The 26,553-nt window shown below is 35.6% G+C and overlaps 1 protein-coding gene across 14 annotated transcripts in view; it reads right to left on the bottom strand.

The window, feature by feature from the left end:
• Window positions 1–26,553, bottom strand: part of SGCZ (sarcoglycan zeta) — a 455,810-nt gene that overhangs the window by 123,110 nt on the left and 306,147 nt on the right. For all 14 annotated transcript variants that reach the window (XR_009486248.1, XR_009486247.1, XM_059844750.1 and 11 more), the window contains one exon: window positions 6,859–6,946. Coding sequence is in view for 12 of the 14 variants with exons in the window: in XM_059844750.1 (XP_059700733.1) it covers window positions 6,859–6,946 (88 nt within the window). In the remaining 2 variants the exon portion in view is untranslated. The remainder of the gene's footprint in view (window positions 1–6,858; window positions 6,947–26,553) is intronic.

The raw sequence follows: 26,553 nt of genomic DNA on the forward strand, positions 1-26,553 counted from the left end.
TACCTACAAGAAAGAATTACTACTTGGTCCTAATAACAAAGGTAGAGAGATTACTCAATTTTTACAGCATAGTTTTCATGTAGCAATTCATGTGGTAATGAGGGAAACTTAAGATATATTTAGCACCATATAGTATTTAAAATATTAAACAGCAATGTAGTGATATGTCTGCACATAATTTACAATAAGATCATAATGATATGAAAGATATTGCTAAAAAACCTGAAAATATACCTAATTTATCAAATGCAATCAGAAGTACTGTGTAAAGCATCTCTTTCTTTCAAAGAGATCTTGTTAACCAAGCACAAACTGGATAGAGAGTGATTGATGTAGTATATTTAATAGTTTTATGAGTTTATTGTGTAATGGATGTGTAAAAAAGTATTATTTTTCAATCTAGTTAATGCAAGGGCTTGCCATAAGGGCATATATTTGCCATAGCTGAATTTCAAATGCACATATGAAGATTAACACAGAAAATGATGCAACTAATTTTCAAGTGAAAAAGAAACAAAAATTAGAAAGGAGTTGTCTTCCTCTTGATGCTGAATCAAAACAAACAAACAATGTTTTCTATTATTTGTAAATTACTTAAAAAGAGAATTGCAAGAAAAATATGGATGAATTTCAAAAAAATTATGATGTTAATTTTTTCAGGATTAGTTTGGCAGATCTAACAAAGTGCTGGCAAATAGGTCAAAGTTTGGACCAGTTTTCAGAGACCTAATATGGCACTTCAGGATAATTAATTAAAGGGAGTGGATTATCATGATAGTTTAGCCAAAGTCATTAAGAGTATATATTAGGTGAACTCCTATCACAAAACCTGGTACAGCACAGATGGTTTGTGAAAAGACTTTTCCATGGGCTAGACAGACAGAAATGGAGGAAATGTCACGCTGCACTGTAAATGATGAGGAGGGATGAGACTCAGATTCCAGCTGGACATTTCAACTGTTCTGAGCAACATGGCTCACTTTCTGACTGCCTCTTGGCTCCTCTCACGTGCTTTGCCAGGAGGAGACATAAAGCCATATGGCCTTCCAGGCACTGCTCCATCATTCCTTCTGCAGTGACTCCTGAAGATGAAAGAAATCCTTTAACTCTGCAGTTAAGTGCAAAGTAAACTAACCTGTATAAAAAAGAGCAAGCTATCTCCCATTTACGCCCATTTAAAAGATCTTACAATGGATTCGTACCACAAACCAGCACAACAGATGCATTTTCGCCTCCTGATAAACAGTTTATATTCCTACATTTGGGAAGAGTGCTTAATGGTCTATTAAATTTAAAGAAATATTATACTTCAAAATTAGTACACTCAGAATGTATAAGATAAATTATCCAAATGTTCTCTGAATGATAACTACCTAACTTAAAGGTAACAGGGAAAACATCAGCCAATGATTGTCAACAGAAAATCCCATTTAAGGTGCAAAAAATCTGAAAATATGTAAGGAATGCAAGAAATTTAGCCCAGAAATCAGGGACTCTGCGTTCATTTATTTTGGTATTAGAAAATTAAGAGGATGTGAAGTAACTATAAGTTGAAAACCTTCACTACAGTAACCTGATAAATGAAAAAATGGCCCAAAAGAAGATTTTAAGCTACTACATATTCAGTCTTAATTTCAATGTGAAATACTCCTCTTTGTATATAATGACAAAAACTGGACTACTAATTCATCTAAGTATGGTAAAATGAATTGTCTACATTGCTTATTTGCATACATTAAAGTGGTATTAGGGACCAAAATTTGTGATTATTCAGTCTGTATTTCAGGTAAGGAATAGAAATTGAGAGAATGCTGAGAAATGGATAACTCATTTATCTGGCTTTGCTTTGCCATGTCTCCTTAGCAATAATAATTATCCTACTGTACCACAGTGGTTACAGGAGCAATTGCCTTTATATGGAAATTAGACTAGCAGAAAGTTTAACGTATTTCAGATTTTGGAAATCTCACTGTAGTTTGGAATGACAGGTAGGCAAACCTCTATGTAAGCAGGAGAAAGCCCTTCTTTCACATATTCCTGACAAGTTCTAATCCATGTTTGTCTCGTTGAAGGGCAGAAACTAATGAGGGATCGTAAACCAACTCATCCCTTCCCTCCCAGCACCCTACTACAGATGAGACAAGAACAACTATGCAGATAAGAGAATAGCTGAGACCATTTGTTTCTCTTTTCCAACAGTGAGGAAAGGGTGTATGTGTATGATCATTCTAAAACCACCTTCTTCTTGCAATACTTAGGAGAAAAGACCTTACATTTGAGGCTATAAATGTACAAATGTACACTTATTTGAGTGTATGCAAAAAAGATTCAGCACCAGAAACATTTCTTGTCTCATAAAGCATGTTATTAATGGATACTTAGCTCAAGTTCATAAAAATCCTAAGCAAATGTTTGACAATAAGACCAAAGATTTAGAGCAACAGGAATACACATATTTGTACATGTACCTTATTATTATTGTTAGTACCCCACAGAGTAAGATCCTATTATAACATTTTGTTATTCCCACATATGATTCTAAAAGCAAGAATACTTGAAATGCTGTATCTTGCTCTAGATCTTCACTGATACCTAAATGTTGCAAAGAGAGCATCAGGAGTGGCCTTGAGGCGATGAGTTACTTTGAACACCTCAGAAGCAAAGGGATCGAGGGATGTGTTACCTGCTAAGGTATCACTTGATAAGAGCATGGGAAACTGCCATATAGGATAGAGGTATGGTTGATGAAGGAGACTCCCACTCCCACAAAGTTACATACCTGCAGTTTCTAATGTCCAGCAGTTTCTGGACAATACCCCAATTACTCTTGATGGAGCACTGCAAGTAAGCAAGCACATTTTAAAGAAAAAGATCTCTGAATACACAAGACAAGTTCTGTGGCAAATGTATGGAAAGGATCTCCAAGCTTGACAAGTTATCTGACTATATCTTTTAGCGGTGTTATCAGTCTTTAGCAGTGTTGTAATTGAAAATCATACATCTGCCTGCTATTTTCAAAAAGTAACTGCAAGAATGTGATATAACTTTGGTATTCAAATAGTTTTTTTCTGAATTTTCATGGCTCTGGAGATCTCAGTGACTAGAGAGACAGGTTCAGGAGCTCTCTAAAGCTGTGACTTGTGCAGGTCTGGATGTCTGTGAGAGTTATGATTCTGTCTGAGGGCTCAGAGCTTAGCAGAAATTACATGCTTTTTTTTTTTTTGTGCATTTCAGATATCCCTAGAGTTCTTTATGAATAGAAAAGGGTCAAACAGTAGCAGAAATATCTGTCAGAAACAATTATTGGGGTAAGGAAAAAAGTAAGAAAAAAAAAATTGAAATAATAATGCAACCTGAGGATGAATTTACATTAAATACAAATGCGTGTTTCAGTTTCAAACGTCACATCACAACTTTAGTGCTTGTGAGCCTAATGTACCCCAGTCAAAGGCAGGCAGAGGTATCTAAGATATGTGCAGACAGCATGGAGACAAAAGACTTGTGGCTCAAAGAGAGCAACTAATGTGCATTTCTAATATTCGTAGAAAAAAAGAATAATTTTCTGTATAAACTGTGCAAATATTGATTAAACAGAAAAAAGGTTGTGTGAAGGGAACTCTGTAGAATGCACAAATGCACAATGCAGCACTATTAGCAAGTAAGGGTTGCAAGGGGAGAGGTCTGACAACTTATCCAGCAAAATTCCATGGATTGTCATCTTTTCATCTTTATTTTGTACATACAATTCACGTCTGCGCTACATCTGCACCATTGGTCTTAAATGGCATGTTAAAACTGAAGGCTGTGGAGTCCTCTTGGAGATCCAGACACAAACTTGGCAGGTTCCAGACCATATGTCACGAATAGACTGGAGTACAAACCCACATCTCTTGCTCAGTTGGTACAGTTCCCAACAGAAAGCATTGCTACAGCTGTGACTTTCTCTCTGTAAAGATTTTGGTGCTAGTATAAAAATACTGTACTGCAATAATGGGTGTCCCCTTGGTATGACCTGAAGCATAACTTGAATTTATACCATTTAAACATGCAACCACTCAATCATCCAATACATTTAGTTAGTTTTTAAAAAATTTGTTTAATACCCTTTTTCTTCACTCCTCCTAGGTTAGGATGTTTCCCAACATGTCTTAATGATGCACTTTAATGACATATTTTGTCACCTACAGAACTGAATACCCATTAAAAGTTTCACTGGATTTTTTTTCCATCTCCCTGAGTGAAGATATAGCCATCTTCCCCCCAGCCCAATAATAGTAACAACACATTTTTTACACTAATCCATCTTCCCATTACAGTTCTAATTATATTCTCTTAAGGCTGTCTTAGTCTTACATGGCATGGTTTCAAACACCACAGAAAGAACTTTTAGTTGTCCTAAAATTTGGCATGAGTTGCAATTTGGTTGCCAAACACAGGATGAGACCAGCCTATTTGCTGGTTTGGGGTATCACTTCAGTCCCGTGAAATGAAGATAAAATGCCAATGATATCACATGTATAAAAAGTGCATTATCATCCTTCTTAATGCACTGGCATCCCTCTTTCTTTGTAGAAGGCTCCTGCCATGCATATTAATTTGTAGTCTCTTTTATTTTTAATGCTTATTACTCAACTCTTTAAAGACTGAACAGATAATGAAATTTCAAAATTTTGACAAGATTTTTTTTTCCTCCAAGACATGATAATTTGCTTTTTTGTTGTTGTTTAAAACATTTTTCCTCACAGTTTATTTTCATTCCTTTCACTGGACAGCCACATAAACAGCTGTTTCAGCACACATCACAAGTGAATGGACAGAGAGCATTTTTAAAGACAGGGACTTTCTGGGGCACATTTAAAACTAATAGAAAAAAAATATTTTCTTTTGTCAGCAAACTCGGTATAGAAAAGACCCCTACCATTCTTTCAGCAAATGTGGCCATGCTTTTATCTAGGCAAAAGTAAAAACTTGTCTCTGCTCTGTTTTTCACAAAAAAAAAATTTAGAAGGGAGTGCCTTAATAATAATTTTTACTTTTAGGTTCCTGTTCATTTCTTTGACTTCTTAATAGTACAACATTCAGGGTTTACTGATTCCACCAGCAGTTGTGACTGCCTTTACTAAATATTTAATAAGAGATAAGGAGTATTTTAACATGCATCCAATACTATGCAGGGGATTCACCAAAAAAAATAAAAAAGAAAAATATTTTTATACTGATATAAGAAATAACAAAGGTCATATGTGAAACAAAGAGGAAGATAGATTAAGAAATAATGTAAATACAATATTGCAATTTAACAAGCTTGTAGTCTCCAGAGACAGCACCAGCTGCACACTAAGAAGCGTAAGGTGTTCACCTTAATGATGGTAATATAAAAACATATGTTTTTTTCAGGCCTTCATGTTTTTAGAATATTAACCTCTAGTGTGATGCCTTTAAGTAGGTCAGCCTCAATACACTCACACACATTTTCAGTGCTGGATTCACTCAGCCAGAATAGCGTCAGTGATAAAAATATTACATCTATTTCAGCCAATGTGAATGTCTGCCACGGACAACTCACCTTTTTGCAGTTACCAGCTGAAACAGAGGTTTTAACAATAGAGTTACCAGATGATAGAGAACTGCATTTTGTAATTGCACTGGGCAAGTACAATATGGCCAGAACAGGTGTTAGCTTAATTTTCCTCATCCGTACCTGCTTTCAAGTCTGGTTACCTTTGCACACTCATTCAATGCGGTTGTTCAGGGAAATCTGTGCAGATGGTGTGCCACTGACTGCACTTGGAAAAGATTTTTATAACTGGAAGCCACTGTCTCCAGTCAGTATGAAAACTTAGTATAGAATACAACTAGGGTTTAACTTAAAATTGTGGGCATAACCTCAGGACATGAGGAAAAATCAATGAATTAAACACATCTTAGTCTACAAGTAAAATGAAAAAAAATGAAAACAAATAAAGTCTAAGGGGTGTCACCTTGAATTTGATATACTAAAGTCTTACGAATGTATGTTGTTATATTTTTTATCCCATTCCCAGTCAATATATATTGTTTTGTACCAGAACTAGTAAAAAATTTTTCAGTGATTCTTTTGGCCAATATTCTTAAAAATAAATTAATATCAGTACTCCTCTAGTTCAAAAAGTATAAAAAATATTACTTCATATTTATTAACACAAGAGGTATGATTCATACTAAAAAAAAAGTATTACACAATAAATTTCATAAAACGAGGGGAAATACATGGCAAGTGAAACAGGTAAGTAGAGGATTCATTTATATCCATTTCACTTGGAACTGCTATACTTTGTAAAATATCAGTTTTAATGAATGACTGGAAGTATGTTAGCTTTTCATTTAATTTTTGTAGTGACTAGGAAAGCATTTTGGTTTTTAGTTTTTTTTTCTGATTTTTAACATTCTGTTAGTCCAACCACTTTGAATATGTGCTGATACAAATGCCCGACACAATTGGCAGGGCCAAAGCAATTGCCACTGAAGTAATGGAAGACTGACAGAAAGTGAAGAAAATTAGGATTATTTTCCCACAGAAAGTGTTGCTGAAACATATTTTGCTGAGGCTTTTTCAGTTTTTTCTGTTACAATGGTCTCAAAAATAATAATTTTTCATTAGGCTATTTTCATTTTAGCTATTTTGAGGCATTTCTAGTTTTTCTTCCTTGAGCTAATGCTGAATCATTCTCTTAGATCCAGTGTATGGATTGTTTTTTGAGCATGATGATGAGATTATTTTTCTTGATTTTTCAGTAATATTTTATATGTGATGATAATAAATGAAACCTATTAATAAAGCTAAATTGATAAACATAACAGTCAATAAATAACACTCACCTACTGTCAGTTGTCCAGTTAACTGTCCCATGTGATTTCTTGCATTCACTGTTACATTTCTGTCAGACTGTAAGACCAGTGGACTATCCTGGGAAACATGTATGAGACAATAAATGAGAGAACAAAAAATCGAGGTAAAATTAGGTTAGAACTTAGTATCAACATGCATGCTGAGAGGGAAGTTGTGTCAAGCATAACAGCCCTTTTTAATAATTTCATTAAATATTTTACAAGTCAAATTTTTAAATTAAAGAATACCAAGAATTCTATTTTAAACTTGAAATATTTGTGCATACAATCCCTGCTTCAGAAATCAGATTTGCACTTGATTTCTTTCATCTGGGTTTTAATTTCCTGTTAATATTACAAAGTTCCAAATTCAAAAAACCTTAATGCCAACCTGTTCCACTAGCCTTTCCCATATATTGTTAACCTGTACTTTTCCAACTACCTCACCAACATTATATTGTATTATTCCATTAATCTGCGCAATCTATAATATTTGCATTGCACTTACTAAAACCTTACAAACACAGACATAAAGATAAGAGATGAAGATAACGAGAATTGTTACTCTCAAAGAAAACAATAAGAGCACTGGAAGGTGACATCTTGTAACAGAGAGCCCTGATCCACTGCCATTAGTACTTTACAGGTACTCTTAGGGAGCAAACTGATACAGCAAGGAGGCAAACACTTTATGTTAAACACAGTCTTAACAATTTTGGAGTCAACTGGCATCCAACTAGGTTTGAGCTTTTGAAAAATATTTGCATATATAGGGGTAAATTTATCCTGTGTTCAAAGCCAGCATAAACAATCCCAAAAAGAATTTAATTTTGCTTCTTGAAGAATGAGGAGCCAGATGCACTCCTTCAGGGGAAGCGCAGATGCGCAGGAAAGGGGAAGAGCTTCAACAGAGAGCCAAAAGAAACAGCCTAAAAAAAAAAGTGCAAGCTCACCAATCATGCTCTCATTGGAGTGGGGTGAGTGCACGAGAGAAGGAAAAAAAATGGATTGTGACTGCTGCTGCAGAGAGGCACTTTTCTTCCTGAAATCACCTGATACCACACAGCTCTTTCCCTGAAGCTTGCAGAGACACCATGGGCACTGTAACGCTTCTGGCGGTTTGCTGGCACTCAGTATGCTTACGTGTGTTTACCCAACAGCATGAAGACATCTGACAGAAACAGCTGGGGATGTGCCTTAGGTAGCAAGCACTAAAGGTTAGGAAGATATTTGGGAAATTTATTATATACTTGTTATATTCTTAGATTCTTCCCTGGGCATCCATTAGTGGTCATCCTTGGATTAAGCATGTGAGGTTAGAGACCTCGTATGTGTGTCTCTTAATATATTGGTTCCTGCTGTTCTTGAAAGTTTTTTAGATAAGAAGGAAATTATGTAAAGAGACATAGATAAAGATTTATTTTTACCTGAATGATGCGTAATTTCTCTAAAATTTTCTGTGCTTTCCTTTGTATCCAGAATTTTCTTGTCCAAGAAACATTCTTCCCAGTTGTTTTCACTATGATTATTAACTTTAGATGATAATTGGTTTCCTGGGAAGCCTGAAATGATTCTGAGGTAATTTCAAGGAGTTCAGGTGTATTTAATCTCTCGCTGGACTATGCTATGACCTCTCTAACATCCTGCCAATTTCCTCTGCTTCACAGATTCTGGCAGATGAAAGAGACTGTTTGGCTTGTCCATTTTTCCACATAAAAAGATATAATTATCAGTGAGACATTGTGTTCAATTTTACTTAGTTTGAGGTGAACATGTGATGCAATCAAGGGAGCTTCTAGCAACAAAAGCAGCTGTTAAGGACCTTTTTCTCACCACTTGATTTCCACTTTCCTTATGGTCTTTTGAAAATCATTAGCCTAGGCAACTGCTGCTCTGGGAAAAGCAGTTGTCCTGATAGGCATCTGCAAGGCCAAAGGCTTTTGAGGAGCCCTTTTCACCTTTTTTTAATCACTTTTTGGTTAAAAGTCTTCTTAGTTAGAATAATCTTATCCTTAGCAAGGGAGGATACAGCCATGCCTCTTTTTGCCAGTTCAGCAAAGGTTCGGAAACTTCCGCTCACAAAGACTGATCACAGTCTCATCTGAAGTTTTCTTTTCTCTAACCATAGAAAAATACTTAACACAAACCTCAGGCTAAAATCTGCCCCCCAGGTTCTAGTTTTAAAAAAAGAACCTTGGATATCAAATTCTGAAATACAGGATAATGAAAAATTAGGTGAGCCAAGCCTTCTTTCTTCTTCTTTTCTTGTCTTATATAAAAGATAAAAAGAGGGTTGAAGAAGTAAAGTCAAATCTATATTTCTCATTTTCTGATGACAAATATAGAGCAGCAATCTTAAATACTGGACCAAAGAAAATGCAGTGGCAAAACTCCTATCAATTTAAGAAGTCCAGGATTTCATCCACATTGTTTGCCTGCACTTTATTTTATGCAGGAAGTGCCTAAAGACAGAAGTTCAAGGAATTAAAAAATAGTCTATTCAAAGGAGCTAGACATTCAGAGAAGACTTAGCTGAAATAAGAGGAATTATTGATCTGCAAGATGACTGTAAAGTGCAATGAATATCACTCATAGGAATACAAACATATCTAAAGCATAAAAACACTGGGTAATTTTTTTTTCTCTGTGACCAGACCTGTTACTCTCTTGATGCAAACTTCAGCTTACAATGATTTGTGATACCAATTCAAAAATTATACTGTAAATAACAAAACCCAACAATGTAAAAACATCCTTACAGTTACATAGAGCTTTAATAATGTCAGTATGCTAATAACTACAATATTACAGAAGGATACTGTCAGGGCCATGAGGGCTCTAACAGCCCTTACTGGCCCTACCAAATGCTCCTGAAGGGACCCGTTTCAGTCCAGCCCCACCTGAAATGAACCCTTCTGGTTCATTTGGGCTACTTCTCTCTCCTCTATAAGCCCCAAAGCATTACACCTTCAAGATGAAAGGTAAATCAGATTAAAATGTTACAATACTTACTTATTTGAAACAGGTTCACAGCTAAGATTTGTAAAAGTAAAACCAAACTAATTAATTTAGAGGATATTTTCAGAAAGCTTTCTGAAATTGTAATCCAGTTTTAAATACAATGAAACATTTGAGAAAAAAAAGGTTTGTTTTTTGATTTTTTATGTTTGTTTGGTTCAGGGTTTTTTTGAGTAGGAATCACAGTTCAGTGATAAATATCAACTTTTGGTTTTAGAATTAGACAAACACATAACTGTAAGTATATGAAAGACTGATTAAAATAATTTATCAAATCATTTTACCAAAAAATATTCCGCATGAGCAATTATAGCAAAATTATTTTTTTTATTTTCCACAGCTGGTTCAATTATTTTTAACATATTTTGGAAAAATTTCATGCTTTTTATACAGTATTCAAATAGGCAATCCCAGCTAATTAGCTCAGTTTTGAAGAGGCTTTCCAAAATGAACCTTTTAAATTAGAAACACTTTAAATGGAGCAGTTTAGTTCCAGTTAGTTTAATAAAACATTGTTTTACTTTAAGTAAGATGGTACACTGTATAATTAAATATATTCCCAAATTATGGTCAGAACACAGATAATTATGACAATACCACCAACTTTGACACTCAGGAATAGTACTGACATGTCTACATTGTTACAGTGCAAGCAGTGGCTCTTTTATGGTTTGATTTCTGTGCTTAGGCAAGTGTAACACTTCAGGTCTCTGGACTTCTGCACGGTGTCACACAGATGTAAAAAGTAATGTAATAAGCAGGTAGGAGGAGATCTGCCACTCTATCTGCTGGCAGTTTGTAAGAGGATGTGATGCCATATGTTCTTTTATTTGAGCCTACCCCCAGTAGGGGCAGCCAAAATAATGATGGCAGAACCTTTCTTTACAGGACACTTCTCAAACATGCCCTGGTACACTAGTGACTCAGAATTGCATTACCAAGGCACCTTTACAGAAAAAAGAAATCAGTATTAAACTTCGGTTTTCTGAGAAACTCACCACTATCAGATTTTAAGAAATACAGAGACTATGTTTCCTCACTGCTGCAGAGCACCACATTTTGTCTGCTGCTTTAGAGATTCGTGCTGTGGGTGCCGCTGAACAAGTTGATTGTCTGCATCTGGTCAGTGACCCCAACAGAAGAATGAAAAATGTATGAGTTATTTGACCACTCCATAGGAACAAAATGAGAACTGAAAGAAATAGAAAGTACTTGGTACTCTGTCCAGTGCAGCAGACCAAGGGAGTCAAAGGACAGGTGAGTACATGTGCAATAACTAGAGGGGCAACTGCAGTTAAGGCAAATGACAGATAACAAGTGTGAAGAATATCTTGGAGGAATTCAGTGCAAAATGTTTAGAAGAAGGGTATGAAAGACACAGTGTCAGTTAAGAAAGGTAGAAAGTAGAGCAAAGATGTCAGGGGATGGAAAAAACATTCTGTAAAGTCTATCCATTGTCCAGAACCAGAACATCAGCATGTTTTAGCAACATTCCTTGTAAATGGGGAGAGATGTAAGATCTAAAAAACCCACACATTTGTAGGGCTTGGAGGCTCAGAGACAGACTTTCTATCATTAAGGTTATTACTAGCCCTAAACAAACATGAAAAAATTTTCATTAGAAAAGAGATGAAAGAAAAACACCTAAAAATGAAAGCAGTTGCTGAGTTCTTGAGTACTTAAAAAATTGAAGGCTCCATTAAAACTGTTGGAAGTTTGTACAACAGTTTGGAACTGTTAAAACACCAATTAAAGAAAACTATCTTTCATCAGAATATTTCTGTGATATTTTTTTCAAGAATATTTCCAATAATCCATCATACCAATATTTACCAATATTCAGTATTTCCAATAATATTCTCAAAAAATTCCCAAGGTGTCAGGACAGCAGGGAGTCCAACACAAGTGTTTTTCAAACAGGGAGAAATTAATATAATTTGTCGTCCAAGTTCTTTTTGGGCAATTCTGAGCTGAAGAGTTAACATGAGTTTTGGTCTAATTTAATTAGATGCTTTTTTTTTTCTTCTTTATAGTAAATATAGATATTTTCCATATTCCTGCTTTCCCAAAACAAAGTTTCACATGACATTTTAGTGTCCTTCCTGTCTAATTGTCCTTTCAAACATGAAAGTCCCAATTTAACTGCTACTAATTATACTTAAATTCACAAGTCTGATTGAAAATTTTTAGTAAACACATTTGGACTTCTGCTTTAAGGAAACATTACAGATATCTTAAAATTTTGACCAAATAATATTAAAAGCCTGTACTTTTTCACATGAGATTTACACACCGAGGAGGTTTAGAAAAGCACAAGCAAATAGTTTGAAACAAACAAACAAAACAACCCAGTTGATACCTGAGGTTTTTGATAATGTTTCAAGAAACATACTTTCTAGATAATTCTTTTTCATCAAAGGATGTTCTTTTGATTCCCAGCCTTTGCCCTGTGTTCGTGCCAGCCTTGTAATATGCTAAAGGCAATCACAGATATCGACCAGATTCCTGACACACCAAATCTCAGCCCAAACAGAGCTATACCTACCAAAATAATATAGATGTACCCAAAAAGAATTATACACAGAGTTCCAAGAAGCCACATGAACAATGATCACAGCTATAACCTCCAGACAGAAATAACCTACTTGTTTTACTTCCTTCTATAATTCACCATGAAATTTTTATTATGGAGGAATTCAATCAAGCACAGAAAAACATAATGATAAAGCAGAAATAGATATTGAAATAGCAGATAAAAGACATGACTTTTGCTGAATTGATTTAAACATCAAATGAAATTTTAAATGGGATTTAGGTATAAACATCCCAACTAAAAATAAAGCAGCACTATGTATGTAGTTGGAGGAAGCTTGTTAAATGCCCAAAGCTCGTGACTTAGTCATTAAACTTGTGACACAAAAAATAAAATTGTGTATTACTGAACTGCAAAGTCCCCCAAAACCTTAATGGACACAAATGTAGAAAACCAATGTAAGTCTCAAAATCTGAAGGAAAAACATTAAGGGTGGAATCACTGTACTTCACTCCTTCCAAACCTGTCAAAGTTCTTGTGGTGTGGACGCATAACTTATTGAAAGGATTTTTGTCATTTAAGTTATGCTCAATGGTAACCAACAATTCATTACTCCATTTTCAGCCTTGGAATGCAGTCTCTCAGTTCTTGTATGTATGCAGGTGTTGACCACACTATATCACCAAAGTGAAACAGGACTGTTTATTCCATGCTGGCTTAACTCTAACTGCTACAACATGAAATACAGCAACAATTAACAGCAGGAAGAGGATGAAGCTATTGATAGCTTCATCCTCGATATAAATCAAAGTATATTCATGCTTATGAAAGCTATTTCCTAATACTCCCTATTGAGTGAGAATTTCTCTAATTGTTTTAGATTAGGTAGCTGAGAGAAGAAAAAACAAAAATCACCAAAACCCCCTCAAAAAGCTGTAGTGAGTGATCTGATAACCTGCATATTTTTAAAGCATTTACTAGATTCCTTGTTTCTGAGATGCTTATGAGGAAAATGTGTTAACACCTGTTCACTTGATCTATGTCAAGAATTACAAATCAGTTTTACTTGGCAATAAATGGAAAAACTGATAAAATTGAAAGAAATAGTCAAAATAAGTTTTCATTATATTTATCCATTTCTATGGAAAATCTGAAATAAAAGTTCTGAAAAATGTGAACTCTTCAGCACATCAATAGGTTCTGGGTTCCTCTTTTGTGGTGCAGACACAGAGCAAAGGACTACATGAAAATAATATTTCCATCAGCAGTTTTTATTTCACTATGATTTCTGTGACAGATCTTTTCAAATTCTAAAATTGAAGAAGAATAAACAAATTCTAAAGAAAGTTTAGGGAACAAAGAAAAATTTTAGAAATACGTAAATTGTAGCAGAAATCTGGAATGAAGCTTATAGCTCAAAGCAGAAAAGAAAGATTTGCTGTTAAACAAAAAGTATTAGAAAGTCTTCAATGCACATTAAAATGAATATGTTAAATAAAATTGTAAGACAAAAAAAAGGCAAGATAAGTCATTAAACCTTTAGTTAGAAAGGTTTTTTTAGGTGAATATTAAAACTATTATTTTATAGAATTATTCTATAGGTGGCAACTTCTATGACTAAATGATAGCACTAGTATTAGCATCAGTTTTAACAGAAAAAAATCAAAAAAAAGAAAAGTTACCTGTATTTTTTGTTTCTTCACATAGCTCTCTTAGTTTCTACAATATTATATTTTGTTTATATTTCCTGATATAGCTTCCTTCAAGCACAATCACTCACTGCTGGATCCTAATTACCTTGGCACATTTGCATTGCTAGTTCTCTCTACTGTTCCTGTGTTAAATAACCAGAAGCAAACACATCTGAAATGAACTTTGAAACACTTAGTGAACAGAGGGGATAATATTATTGTCACTTTACTGGGCCTTCCCCTGCACACCCCCATTACAATTGTTAGGTGCTTTCAGGCTGCATTATTGCACTTCACTGAGAAAAACTATCAATTAGGTGGATGATTAGCATAAGGTACAATAAGGCTTTGATCAAGGCATCAAAAGGAATGAGTAAGAAAGGAATTACAGATAACTCACTGATTTTCCAACCAGAAAAGGAAGGTCAAAGAAGGTGTAATGCCCCCTAATAAAAAATGTGGAAAACTGCTAACAGTAGATGAGGAGAACGTTGAGAAATGCTTTGGGAACTGGCTTATGTAGTTGGTAAACCACTCTCAATGTTATTTAAAAAGTCAAGGCAGTCAGGTGAAGTCACAGGTGACAGTAAAAAGGGAAATGTACCTATTTTTAAAAAGGGTAGAAATGAGGACCCTGGGAACTACTGACCTCTCAGACTCACATCTGTTCCTGGGAAGATCACGGAACAGATCCTCCTAGAAGCTGTGCTAAGGCTCATGGAGAACAGGGAGGCGATGAGATATAACCAGCAGAGCTTCACCAAGGGCAAGTTCTGCTTGACCAAACTAGTGGTCTTCTCTGATGGAGCGATTATGAGGGTCAAGAGTGACAAGGGAAGGGCCACAAATGTCATTTATCTGTAATTCTCTAAAGCCTTTGACATGGTCCTTCAAAAGATCTTTCTTTCTAAATTGGAGAAAGATGGATTTGATGGGTAGATTGTTGAGTGGATAAGGAATTTGTTGGATGATCACATCCAAAGGGTGGTGGTGAACAGCTCCTGACAGATATCAGGGACATGTTGTATCATTTTGGGGTCTTTATTGGGACCAGCACTGTTTAATGTCTTCATCAATGACAAAGCAGTTGAATACAGCCTCAGCAAATTTGCAGATGACCCTAAGCAGAGTGGTGTGGTTGATACATCTAGAGGATGGGATGCCATCCAGAGGGACCTGGACATGCTTGAAAAGGGGGCCCATGGGAATCTCACACAATTTAACATGCCCAAGTGCAAGGTGCTGCACCTGAGTCAGTGCAACCTCCAGGTAACAAACACAGGCTGGGAATGAACAGATCCAGAGCAGCCCTGCTGAGAGGGACCTGAGGGTGATGGTGGGTGAGAGGCTGGACATGACCCAGCCACGTGCACTCACAGCCCAGAAAGCCAAAGGTGTCCTGGGATGCATCCAGAGCCTCGTGGGCAGCAGGGGAGGGAGGGGATTCTGCCCCTCTGCTCTAGTGAGACCCCAGCTGGAAGGAACACAGCATCCAACTCTGGGGTCCCCAGCACAGGAAGGACATGGACCTGCTGGAGTGAGTCTAGAGGAGGCCACCAAGATGACGAGGGATGAAGCATCTTTCCTATGAGGAAAGGCTAAAAGAACTGGTGTTGTTCATCCTGGAGAAGAGGCGGATTTGGGGTTACCTAATTGTGGCCTTCCAGTACATGAAGAGAGACTACAAGAAAGATAGAGAGGGATTTCTTACAGGAGCATGTAGTGATAGAATAAGGGGGAGTGGCTTCAAGCTAAGAGAGAGTAATTTTAGATTACATATTAGAAAGAAATTCTTTACTATGGGTGGTGAAGGACTGGTACAGGTTGCCCAGAGAAGCTGTAGATACCCCAGCCCCGGAAGTGGCCAAGACTAGGTTGAATGAGGCTTTGAGCAACCTCATCTAATAGAAGGTGCCCCGGCCATGGCACAGGGCTTGGAACAAGACGATCTTGTACGTGCCAGGACTGAAATCTTCAGCATTATTGCAAAGTTCTCAGCTTCTGTTCTACCAGCTCCTAAGCAAGAAATTCAGTCCAAACTTGTCTGTGCAGCAATTTGTTCATGAAAGCAATCTCTGTGGTGTTATTGAGAAAATTCAATTTTGACCGTCCAGCTTTCCATGTGGTCTGGCTGTAAAGGAACAAAAACTAATTTTTAGATGTTTTAATTATGGAACTATTACTTACACCTTTTCATACTCCCTGCAGACAGTCACAGTCTTCTTTTCAGGACCATCAGTACTTGCATCCCTGACGTCTCTATCTTCTCATAAGAAAGGGTCTGTAGCATTATTTCTTATCATTTTCTCTTCTTGATCATTAAGCTTCCCTAGGTGATAGTGGACTATAAAACCTCTTTTTCCTCCTCCTTTCTTTACTACACACCATTCCTGATTCTATGGTTAAGGCTGCTCTGAATTTCCCTGGGGAAATGATATCTGCTGGCAACTTCTCACCTGAAGGAGGAGAGTGTGGTTTTCTCATATTGAAAGACAACGATAAAATTTTCTGTTAAACATTGCTGACATAAAAAGGAATAAAGATGCTTCATACCTTAGGCTGATACAGGATCCTCAAGTTTTGAATAGTATACAAACAGCTAATCAGTAAGTCCCAACAGTCTTTGCTTTCCAATCCTCAAGACCCAAGACAAGATTTTAATCTGACTACTTGTTTTTTAACAAAGTATGCATTTTCTATCACCATAGGGTATGAACAATCAATAGAAAATGTTACATTATCTTGAAAACAACAGGTAGAAGAGAGTATTTTAAGATTAAAACCACCAAATATCTCCTACATATCATGTGTTCACCCTTAATCCTTACACATCAACTTCTAGAATGTGACCTTGAAAAGTATTATCTCAGGTTTTGCTGTTCAATATTCTTTAACCTTGCAAAATATTTAATAAGTAGCTTTGACATTAGTAGGACACACAGTTGGCCAATATGTGAGCTCAGAATTTGTTTCTTGTCTCCTCTAAAGCTTGTTCTCTTTGGAAATAGAACATCCCCACATTTATTGTACAACATACCTTGGTGGTTCAATGAATTGTCTTTCTTTTAGGAAGTTTGCCCTGTGACTTGTCAATCACAGAGTAAAACAAGTCACTGGACCTGTTTTGAAGGTCAAAATTGAGGAAATAAAATTCTGTAGATAGGATTATGGTTCAGGGAATGCTGTGACATATGCTCCTTCAGGGAAGCATATTATTTCCCAGTGGGAACTGCACTATTGTCAACTTTGCCATTGAGATAATTGCCACCTTTTAGTAACACAGATCTTTTCCAAAGGATATAATTAACAATCTGACTTTCATTTCAACTCTGTAGCTATTCAGAATATATTTCTGTTTCAGTAACTGGGTAGTTTTTTCCACACCAAACACTTTTCACTGCAGATTTTAAAATACTGAGGAAAACTTCTCTCTGCTTACTAAGACTACATCAAACAGAGCTTCACAACTGCACTTTTTCTCAGATAACATTTACACTGAAAAAACATGAGAAATGCCATGGACCTGGATCACTTCTGCAACCTGCAGAATGAATCAATATAGTCCCAAAGACTGAATTCCTTTTAAATTCAAGATCACTGTGCAACATGAGAAATTAAAAATGGTTTTATTTCCTCAGTAACAGTGGTAAACTGCCAAAAAGATCTCATTCTGCCTTGCACTAGTGTTTGACTATCTTTCATGTTTCCACATACACAAAGCAGTGCACACAGCATACCAGAAAAGTGAGAATGCTTTCTGCTTTTTTTTCTTCATTGCTGGCACAACAGTGGTTTTAATGTTTTATGTTGTACTTCAGGCAGCTAGTTAAGCTGTCCTAAATGTAAAGAGATCAAACAGTTCCAGGTGATTCTATATCAGAATTTTATACTAATTGTCAGTATAAACCATTATACTTAACTTTCCATGGTAATTTTATAATATTATTTTAAAAATTTTTAAATTTATAAATTTATTTTACTCTGTGAAATATTTCCAATGCACCTTAGTTATTTTCAGTGAAGCTGAGATGCTAATTTGTTTTCCCCCACATTTATCCAAAGAGGCAGTGAAAAAAGTTCTGGTTTGTGTTTTCAGCTCTGACTTTTGAACAAAAGCAATGAACAAAATTTTAACCTCATTAGTTCATCTCAAAGAATGGTTCCTGTAAAGCATAAAGCCTTTGGTTTAGAACTGTCAAAGCTTTTAAACATATGAAAACTATGTCAAAGTCCAAATGTACTCTAAAACTGTATATGCAACATTTTTATAATAAATTTAAAAAGAAATTAACAGTGCACTTTTAAAAGAAATTCTTGAGAACCCTAAACATCTAACAATTTCTTTCTTCCCTGAATTTTGTCAGGCTTTCTAGGATTCTAGAGCTTTATGCACATTTAAAACCACTGTGACTTTAAATATTTTACCCTTAAACTCAGTCCTGCAATTAAAATAAAATTAAGAAAATTTGTCATAAGAACTTAGTTTATATTGAACTAAATGGGGGTGAACGAAGATATTGTTCAGTCCACTAATTAACATTTTATTAAATATTACAATTTTAAAAATTCCTATTCTTAGTATTATAATTAAATCAATATGTCTTCCTATTTGATTCTAAGTGGCAATGAAAATAATTTACTAGTTTGTCACATAATCAGGTTTAATTTTGTTAGCTTCTTTTTAGCACTAAAATAAGCAAACAAGACTATCAGCTGATCTATATTTTTGGAGCTATTTTTACCAAGCTTCCTCAGACAAAATCTTGCCCGTGAGTAACCCACTTTAATAGAATATTTGGTGTAGGGAAGTGGCTTAATGTCTCATTTTAACAAAGATTACTGATGCAAATCACCAGTCATTCTTCAGAATTTTAAGGACAATGTATACTTAAAGAGATAATAAAAGTGCTATAGATATAATAATGAAGATTGGAAAAATTCTCAGACGTTTAAAGGTAATTAAAAACAGATACTGAACATCTCCTTGCAGTGCTTTCAACAATGTAAGACTGAATTTCCAGATTCTTCCAGACCAAGTAAGAATAATGAAAGAAATAGTGGTTTACCTTCTCAGTTTACAGTTTCGTTTTTTCCTTCTTGGCTAAGGAAAAGCATTCATCCCAACATTCAAATGAACGGGCTTACCAAAGAATGTAAACAGACAATAGCAAAAAATAGAATTTAGATTGTTCATTAAGAAAATTAAAAACCACAGCTCAACTAAGACAACAAAAATCACTGAACTGATAAAGGTAAGAGCGAAGTTCTGCAGTGGTGGATGAGGTTGACCAGCTAGGAGGAGGAAAGAGCAGAGACTTTTTGAACTATGTTTAGGCATAGAGACATATTTCTCTGCCAAAGTACATAATGTGCAACTGTGTTATAGTCTTCCAATATTTAGATAATTTCTATACAAATGATTTATGGCCAAGTGAGAGAAACTACATCAGAACTTCTGCAGAATGTGACCATGCATTCGTTGTCACATTCATTAAGAATTTAAACCAGCTTCAGACAGTATTTAAAGTTGAAGAGAACAACAAGAATTGATTTGAAAAATTCCAGTTTCCCTTCAGATAAAAACATACAACATTAATTATCCCAGTGATAATTCCTTGCTTTTAAACAGGGTTGACATTTATAGTTAAGTCCTTATAGACTCTAAAAAACCCAATTTTGTTTAAAAATAAATTTTAAATAATGAATTGCAATGATTTTTGTGCTGAATTGCAGCACATTGTTTACAAGACAAACCGTCCCATCAGTCATCTTGGGTTCTCTGGGACTCTAACAGATTTGTAAATGCCCTCAACTGGTAACTGAGTGCGTAACAATTCTTCTCCCAAAGAGGATGTTCCTTTTGTTTTTATTTTATCCATTTTGCCATAAGTATCCATTTTACTTTATCCATTTTGTGGGCATTATGTAAATGATTGGCACACTGAGTACAGCAGATTGCCAGCCAAAAAAGTGGAAAGTTATTTCAAGTCAAGTTTTGTAACTTATTCTCACTCTGCAGTTAAATATTCTTCCCTGTAAAAAAATGATGAAACATCTATTAGGGAGAACAGGTTTGCCAACATTGGTGGCAAACTTAAAATATTTTAAAGAGAATCCTAGCTAACTTATGCAGTATTTCAACACAGTATTTCAATTTTTTTTTCCTTTAATCAGTCTTGCTCTTCCATTCGTCAATGCCATGGAGGCGGGGGAGGAAGGTTAAGTGCATTATTTCAAGAATACAAGAAAATATCTTCTGATTAAATGTCAATCTAAAAAATAAAAAAGCTAATTTTAGATGTATTTGTGCTAACCTATAACCTTTATATTAGAAAATCTGTATTATTAAATTTTCATCCTCTGAAAATCCTATATTTATATTATACATTAAATTTAGCAACCTTTAACTCTGTGTGGTAACTTTTCAGCAAGTAATGGAAGATTTTAGTGTGTATATAGATGATATAATGGATGAATTAACTTGCACCAGGAGACCCTTGAATAAAATAATGAAGATATAATCATTCATGTATCGTGAAAAGTGTTTTGGTTCCTCTAATAATAGGGAAAGAATTCTACATTACACACTCCAATATCAGCTTGATACCCTGAAAAAAATATTTTCTTTTCAATTCTCTTGTTCAATAACTTAATTTCATTAAGAATCAAACTTGATCAAACACTTTTAAAATTTTTATTTCTGTTGGCAAATCTCAAACTGCCATGACTGAAGGAAAGCCCAGAGGTGAGATCCCCCAGTACAGGGACTCCCCAAAGTTCAGGAGCCTCATCACCACCCTTGGTAGCCAACCAGGCCAGGAAGGCCAGTGCTGTAAAACAACCAAAGGAGATTTAAATGTCTCCAGGGTATGCAGGCAAGCAGGAGCACAGAAAACAGGAGTGTGGCACATCAGTAAGGGAGTTTGAACAGCAGTTTGAACAGCACCTTGCCCTTCAGTTTTCATAAGTGACTTGGACACAGGACTTGAACGGACTCTAAGTAAATTTGTAGACAATACAAAACTGGAAGGATTTGTTCACTCCCTTGAGGGCAGGGAGGCCCTGCAGAGAGACCTTGACAGATTGGGCAATCGCCCACCATATGAAGTTCAACAAGGAACTGCACCTGGGATGGGTAATCCTGGATGTATGTGCTGGGGAATGAGAGGCTGGAGAGCAGAGCTGTGAAAAGGGACCTGTTTATGCTGGATATCAGAAAAAGGTTCTTTACCCAGAGGGTGTTTGAGCACTGGAAAAGGCTCCCCAGGGAAGTGGTCACATCATCAAGCCTGACAGAGTTCAAGAAGTGTTTGGAAAATACCTTTGGGCACATGGTGTAAATCTTGGGGATGGTCCTGCACATGGCCAGAATCTGGACTCGATGATCCTTGTGAGTCCTTTCCATCTCAGCATATTCTGTCATGCAGTGATTATTAGTGCTAACAATTATGAAATGCAATGCTTTCATCTTTCTATAATAATAAACACCCAAAAAAATAGAACTACACATCAAATGGGGGAAAATCGCAACAGAATTAGTTTTATTTCATCATACTAATATTAGCTAGTGGATTTTTTTTCCAGCCAATAAAATTACAAAAGCCATAATGAAAAACAGTTGCATTTCCCAATTTCCTGAGCTTGAATTTCATCATTTTTTTCCTGCACAGACATCAGTAAATAGACCTATGTCAGCCAAAGGCTGTGAATGCTAGTCATCTATCAGCTCCTTTTTTGAGACTCTAGCATAAAACAGTATTTTAACAGTGTGCTCTCTCTAGGTCAGCACTTCTGAAGTGTCAAGATCCTGAGGGAAAAAAAGAATTTTAGTTAGGAAAAAATCTATCCTGAGTCAGCATCTGTCTAGTTTATAGTGTGAAATGCTCAGGCAAAATTTTTAAAAGAGAATGTAAAAGACAAGGAAAAAATGTAGCCATATCCTATATTATCATCCATAATTTTATGTCTCATAAATTACACAAAAGGAATTATAGCAATAGAAGAAGGCTAGTTCAAATTTATATAAAGGGAAATGGAGATTGTCAAAATCTGTGATATTTCCACTGTATCACAGGGCCAGAGTTCTATACTAGCTTCATTTTAACACAAAATCAGAAAGGAGACATTCAGTTTCATTATCTTTGTCTGGATATTTTTTTATATACCAAATTGATAAAAAATATTGAGTGCCCCTTCCAAAATCAGGAAGGCTGTATTTTCAAAACAGCATTTTGCCAACAAAATAGAAGCAAATTTTCAAATATAGAATTCCCAGCAGTACAAATAAAAATCAAACTAATAAAACACTCTTCCATATAATTGTCTTCCATGTTGCTTTGCTCCTTTTAAGGGCCCTAGCTAATTCCTCAACAAGCAGCCAGGGACGGAGTGACAGCTTTTAAACCTGCATTCCTTCAGGAGTACAACTCCTTCTTATGTCATGTGTGCACAATAAGGAAGGTGCTCTACCTGTCAGGCCTCCTAGCCCTGACTCCCTTTCCAAGGAACCATTAAAAGCAACCACTTCTTCCCTTGCTCAGGAGACTCGATTTCCTACTGCTGAAGGGCAAGGAGGGACAGATGTAATTTGTCTGACTTTCATGCCTGAGTGAAATCAAGAACAGAGAAGACCAAAACACAAGACCTCTGGACCAAATCCCACCACCCATTTCTCCATTGGCTTTTTCTCCCAACAAGCTGAGCTGCAAGCTGAACTTGCACCAAGTTTCAAGGCCAGGTTCTCAAATTTCTTCCAGATTCCCATGGAAATTTTTCCCAATTTGACTCTAGAGGAAGCATATGATTTATACAACCTGGCACCTTTTCCACAGGGGCTTTAAAAATACCACATATGTCAAATAATCTGTCCATTTTCAGACCCTTAATCTTTCTTTCATGAGGCTAAGCTACCAATTCCTATGAAGTAGACAGAAATTTTGCCAAAGAACTTCTAAAGTAAAGTATTTTATGGTCTTGGAAGTCCCCTTTTACCTAGCCAAAATGATTTATTTTCTAAGATGATTTATTTTCTCTAGTTCATTCAGTTTTTAAAACAATGTTCAATACTCCCAGTTCAATATTAACACTTTAGAATGTGACTTTCATTAAGGGTAAAGAAAGAAAAATTAATTCATGCACACAATGAAGTTCACAGCAAGAGAGTCAGAACAGAGTAGGAAATCTCAAATGCTAGCTATAACACAAATATATTTCCCAGGTTTTTGGCTTTTTGATTTTTACACAGAAGATTGAAGTTTTTTGTTTTCCCCATACTTTATACCTTTCAGACATAATCTTCAGGTTTTTTCACTATCTGAGGTGCTACACTCAAAATAATCCACTCCCAGCATTGTCAGGTCCTAACACAGATTTTAGTAGCTATTAATGTAAGAGGCTGAATCTGAGATGATTTTAAAAACAGATTTCTGCATGAGAAGAGGACTGATATTTATCTGTTTGGGCAATTTACCCTCTTCTGTTCAACCGTCTTGCATGAACTGGTTCAGCCTTTGCTTTAACTTTCTGAGAAGATGCAATAAATACCACAGCCACCTTTTAAGGTTGAATTGTAATGTTCTTTCCCATAATGTATTTTATAATACATCTACCAGTTCTCTTTTATTATTAGAGACTCATTTGGAGTCATTCAATTGTACCATGCTACCAGTAATTCATGATATCTGCAGGCTCTTCTAAAGCCCTAAGTGAGAGGAATGATTGAATTAGGAATAAACTTTCTTCAAGAGTTGTAGGAGAATTATAAACACAATGGAAATATCACAGAATTTAAAAGTAAAATCAAGTTCTGCACAGTGTGATTAATTTTGAGGATCCCCTCCAGAAAATGTAAGTAATCAATTTACTTAGTGTTAATGACAATAGACTACAAAAGTTTAATTTAATTTTCAATTTTAGATCATTTGAATGACAAGTCTAGTCACAAGTGGTAGACTGCTAATAGCAAAAATGGTTTTTGAAAGTCTTTCACTCAGTTCTTTGACATAGATTAGATCACAATGTACTTTATTATCTCTGGAAGCGGAAGAAGAGATGCTGGCTTTGCTTTGCTGTGAGAGAATAAAGGCACACACATCAGTCAGTCACTAGCTGACTTTGTGATGTAGATGCTTTAACAACCAAAGATTCTTTTGTGCTCAAGTATTACACAGGAATTCTAGGAGGTGTAAACAGCTAATAACAGTTGTAGAAAGACAGGTACTAGAGTTGACATAAGCTTCTTTATGCTGCTTCAGAGACAGTGATCTCATGTGTACATAAGTTTGTGTGCCAATTATTTCTCATGGTCTCTACTTACTACAAAATGTCATTTCAGTATCTGTATGTGGCAATGATATAGCTGTACTGTCTATACTGTCACCTAAAATGAGGAAATATTTTTTGATACAAAACTGCAATTACAAGACAGATGGTAAAATCTGAATCTTTCGAACTTTCTGAAACAAAGTAAAGCAAAACAGAAAAACCAGCAGTATTTTCCTTTCCACTTTGTCACAACAGGATCAAAGAACCACAGCTCAGTGCTCTCACACAGATGGTGAGAAACTTGGTGAAATTTGTCTGGTTGAACTGTGTGCTGGATACCTGTGACTCTCCCATACCCTACCTGATTTTTGAAGAGAGACAGAATTTACAATATAGATATGTGTTCTTTATAATTTATTGCCTAAAAACATTAAATTACCTTAAAATTCTTCATTCACTAGTTCAGAAAAGTGGCAGTACAATTTTTAGTTTATTACTGAAATAAAAAAAAAAATCCCATGTCTCTTTTAAATAAGTAAAAATCAGCAGGGAATACTGGTTTATCATTAGGAATCAACCTGTGAAACAGTGATTTGGGGAAGAAACCTAGATTCATAGTTGTTTGAAGCAACAAAAGAGTTACGACTGCAACCAAATATGAACTCAGTGAATAACCAACACTTTAGCAAATTAGCCAATGGCCATATTTTAGCTCATTTACAACTTTCAGGCAATAACAGGGGGAGAATAAATATTTGTGTTTAAAAGAGGAGTCTTGTATTTTATAAAAATGACAGGGTGAATAAGGCTATAGACACACATACATGGATCTAAGAGCAATCAAGAAAAATTCCAGAACTTCTGGCAACTTCTACCAAAGCCACTTAGGCTGTATCTATGCTTCCATTCCAACAAGGGCACATAACTGCATCCATCTATTCTATCAATGTTTCAGCACCATAGGCTTCATAGTGCATGGGACCCCCTTTGGAACCCTCTGAGGCAAGCTCTTCCTCCATTTGTCCAGCTCCATTTGTGCATGTGAAACATAACAGTCAAATACAAGGAGCTCTGCCTCACTCCTGGCTCACTGAAGATTGCTTACAATTGCTGGCATTTTGCTAAGTGTCAGGGCTTGCAGAAATGTCTCTGAATTATTAAAATCATTTTACCAGGAGTGATACAACAAAGACTTATATTTCAGACAGACAAGTGTTCCTGAGGTGACACTGCTCCACCTGCTCTGTATGCCTACTTGTACATGGATTCCAAAAGGTTAAGGCAAAATTGCATGGCAAAATGACAATACATACTTGGTCTAATTGCCATGTTATCGTAGAAAAAAAAATACTTTAGACAATATATCATTTTCAAGCATTCTGTCTTGAAACAAAACCAGCCTTTGTCACAAGACCAGCTGTTCTTTAAATTTTGGATGTGTGAAAAACCTGAACTTCATCATTAGTCTGAGTTTTTTAGAAGAGTAACATGAGTTTACTTGTCAAACACAGAAAACAAAAGTAATACTGAGTGATTCAACTCATGGCAATGGGATTGGGACTAGATGATCTCTATGGTCTCCTCCAACCCTTAATATTCTGTGATTCTATGAGCTATGATTTATATCTGTTTTCTCTTTCAAGAAACTCATTTAATTCTATACTGAAATGAAACAATGCATATGTTTCACATCTGTAACACAGAATTGTCTCATTTGGGAGGGAAAATTTGTGTTTCTATATAGTGAAATATTATCAGAAACAACAGATTATGGAAAAATTTGATCTCTTTGTCAGCTGAAGAGCAGAAGCAGTTTTCTCTATGGCTGATCTGTTCAGAAATTTATTTTAAATGTTGTTTCCTGATTCTCCTGCCTCAGTTCTCTTCCCTTAAAAAAAGACCATAAACCCTCTAAGATAAATGAACTGTTATTTTCTGTGCACTACTGGGTATATTGAATACACACTGCCTGCTGTGTCACTTAATTTTCAAATAACTGAGATTCAAAGTCACAGCTGTCTGATATGCCACAACCAATTCAAGGGGGTTTAATGCTCATCCATCTTGTATGTACCATAGTTTGAATGTCTTTTTGGGTTCTCTCTGAGTTACAAATATATAAACTGAAATGTTATGAAATCCTAACATGTAGTCGACTTCTTTTTTTTTTTTTTTAATGTT

Source organism: Haemorhous mexicanus, chromosome 4, assembly GCF_027477595.1.
Source record: "Haemorhous mexicanus isolate bHaeMex1 chromosome 4, bHaeMex1.pri, whole genome shotgun sequence".
NCBI classification, from domain to species: Eukaryota; Metazoa; Chordata; class Aves; order Passeriformes; family Fringillidae; genus Haemorhous; species Haemorhous mexicanus.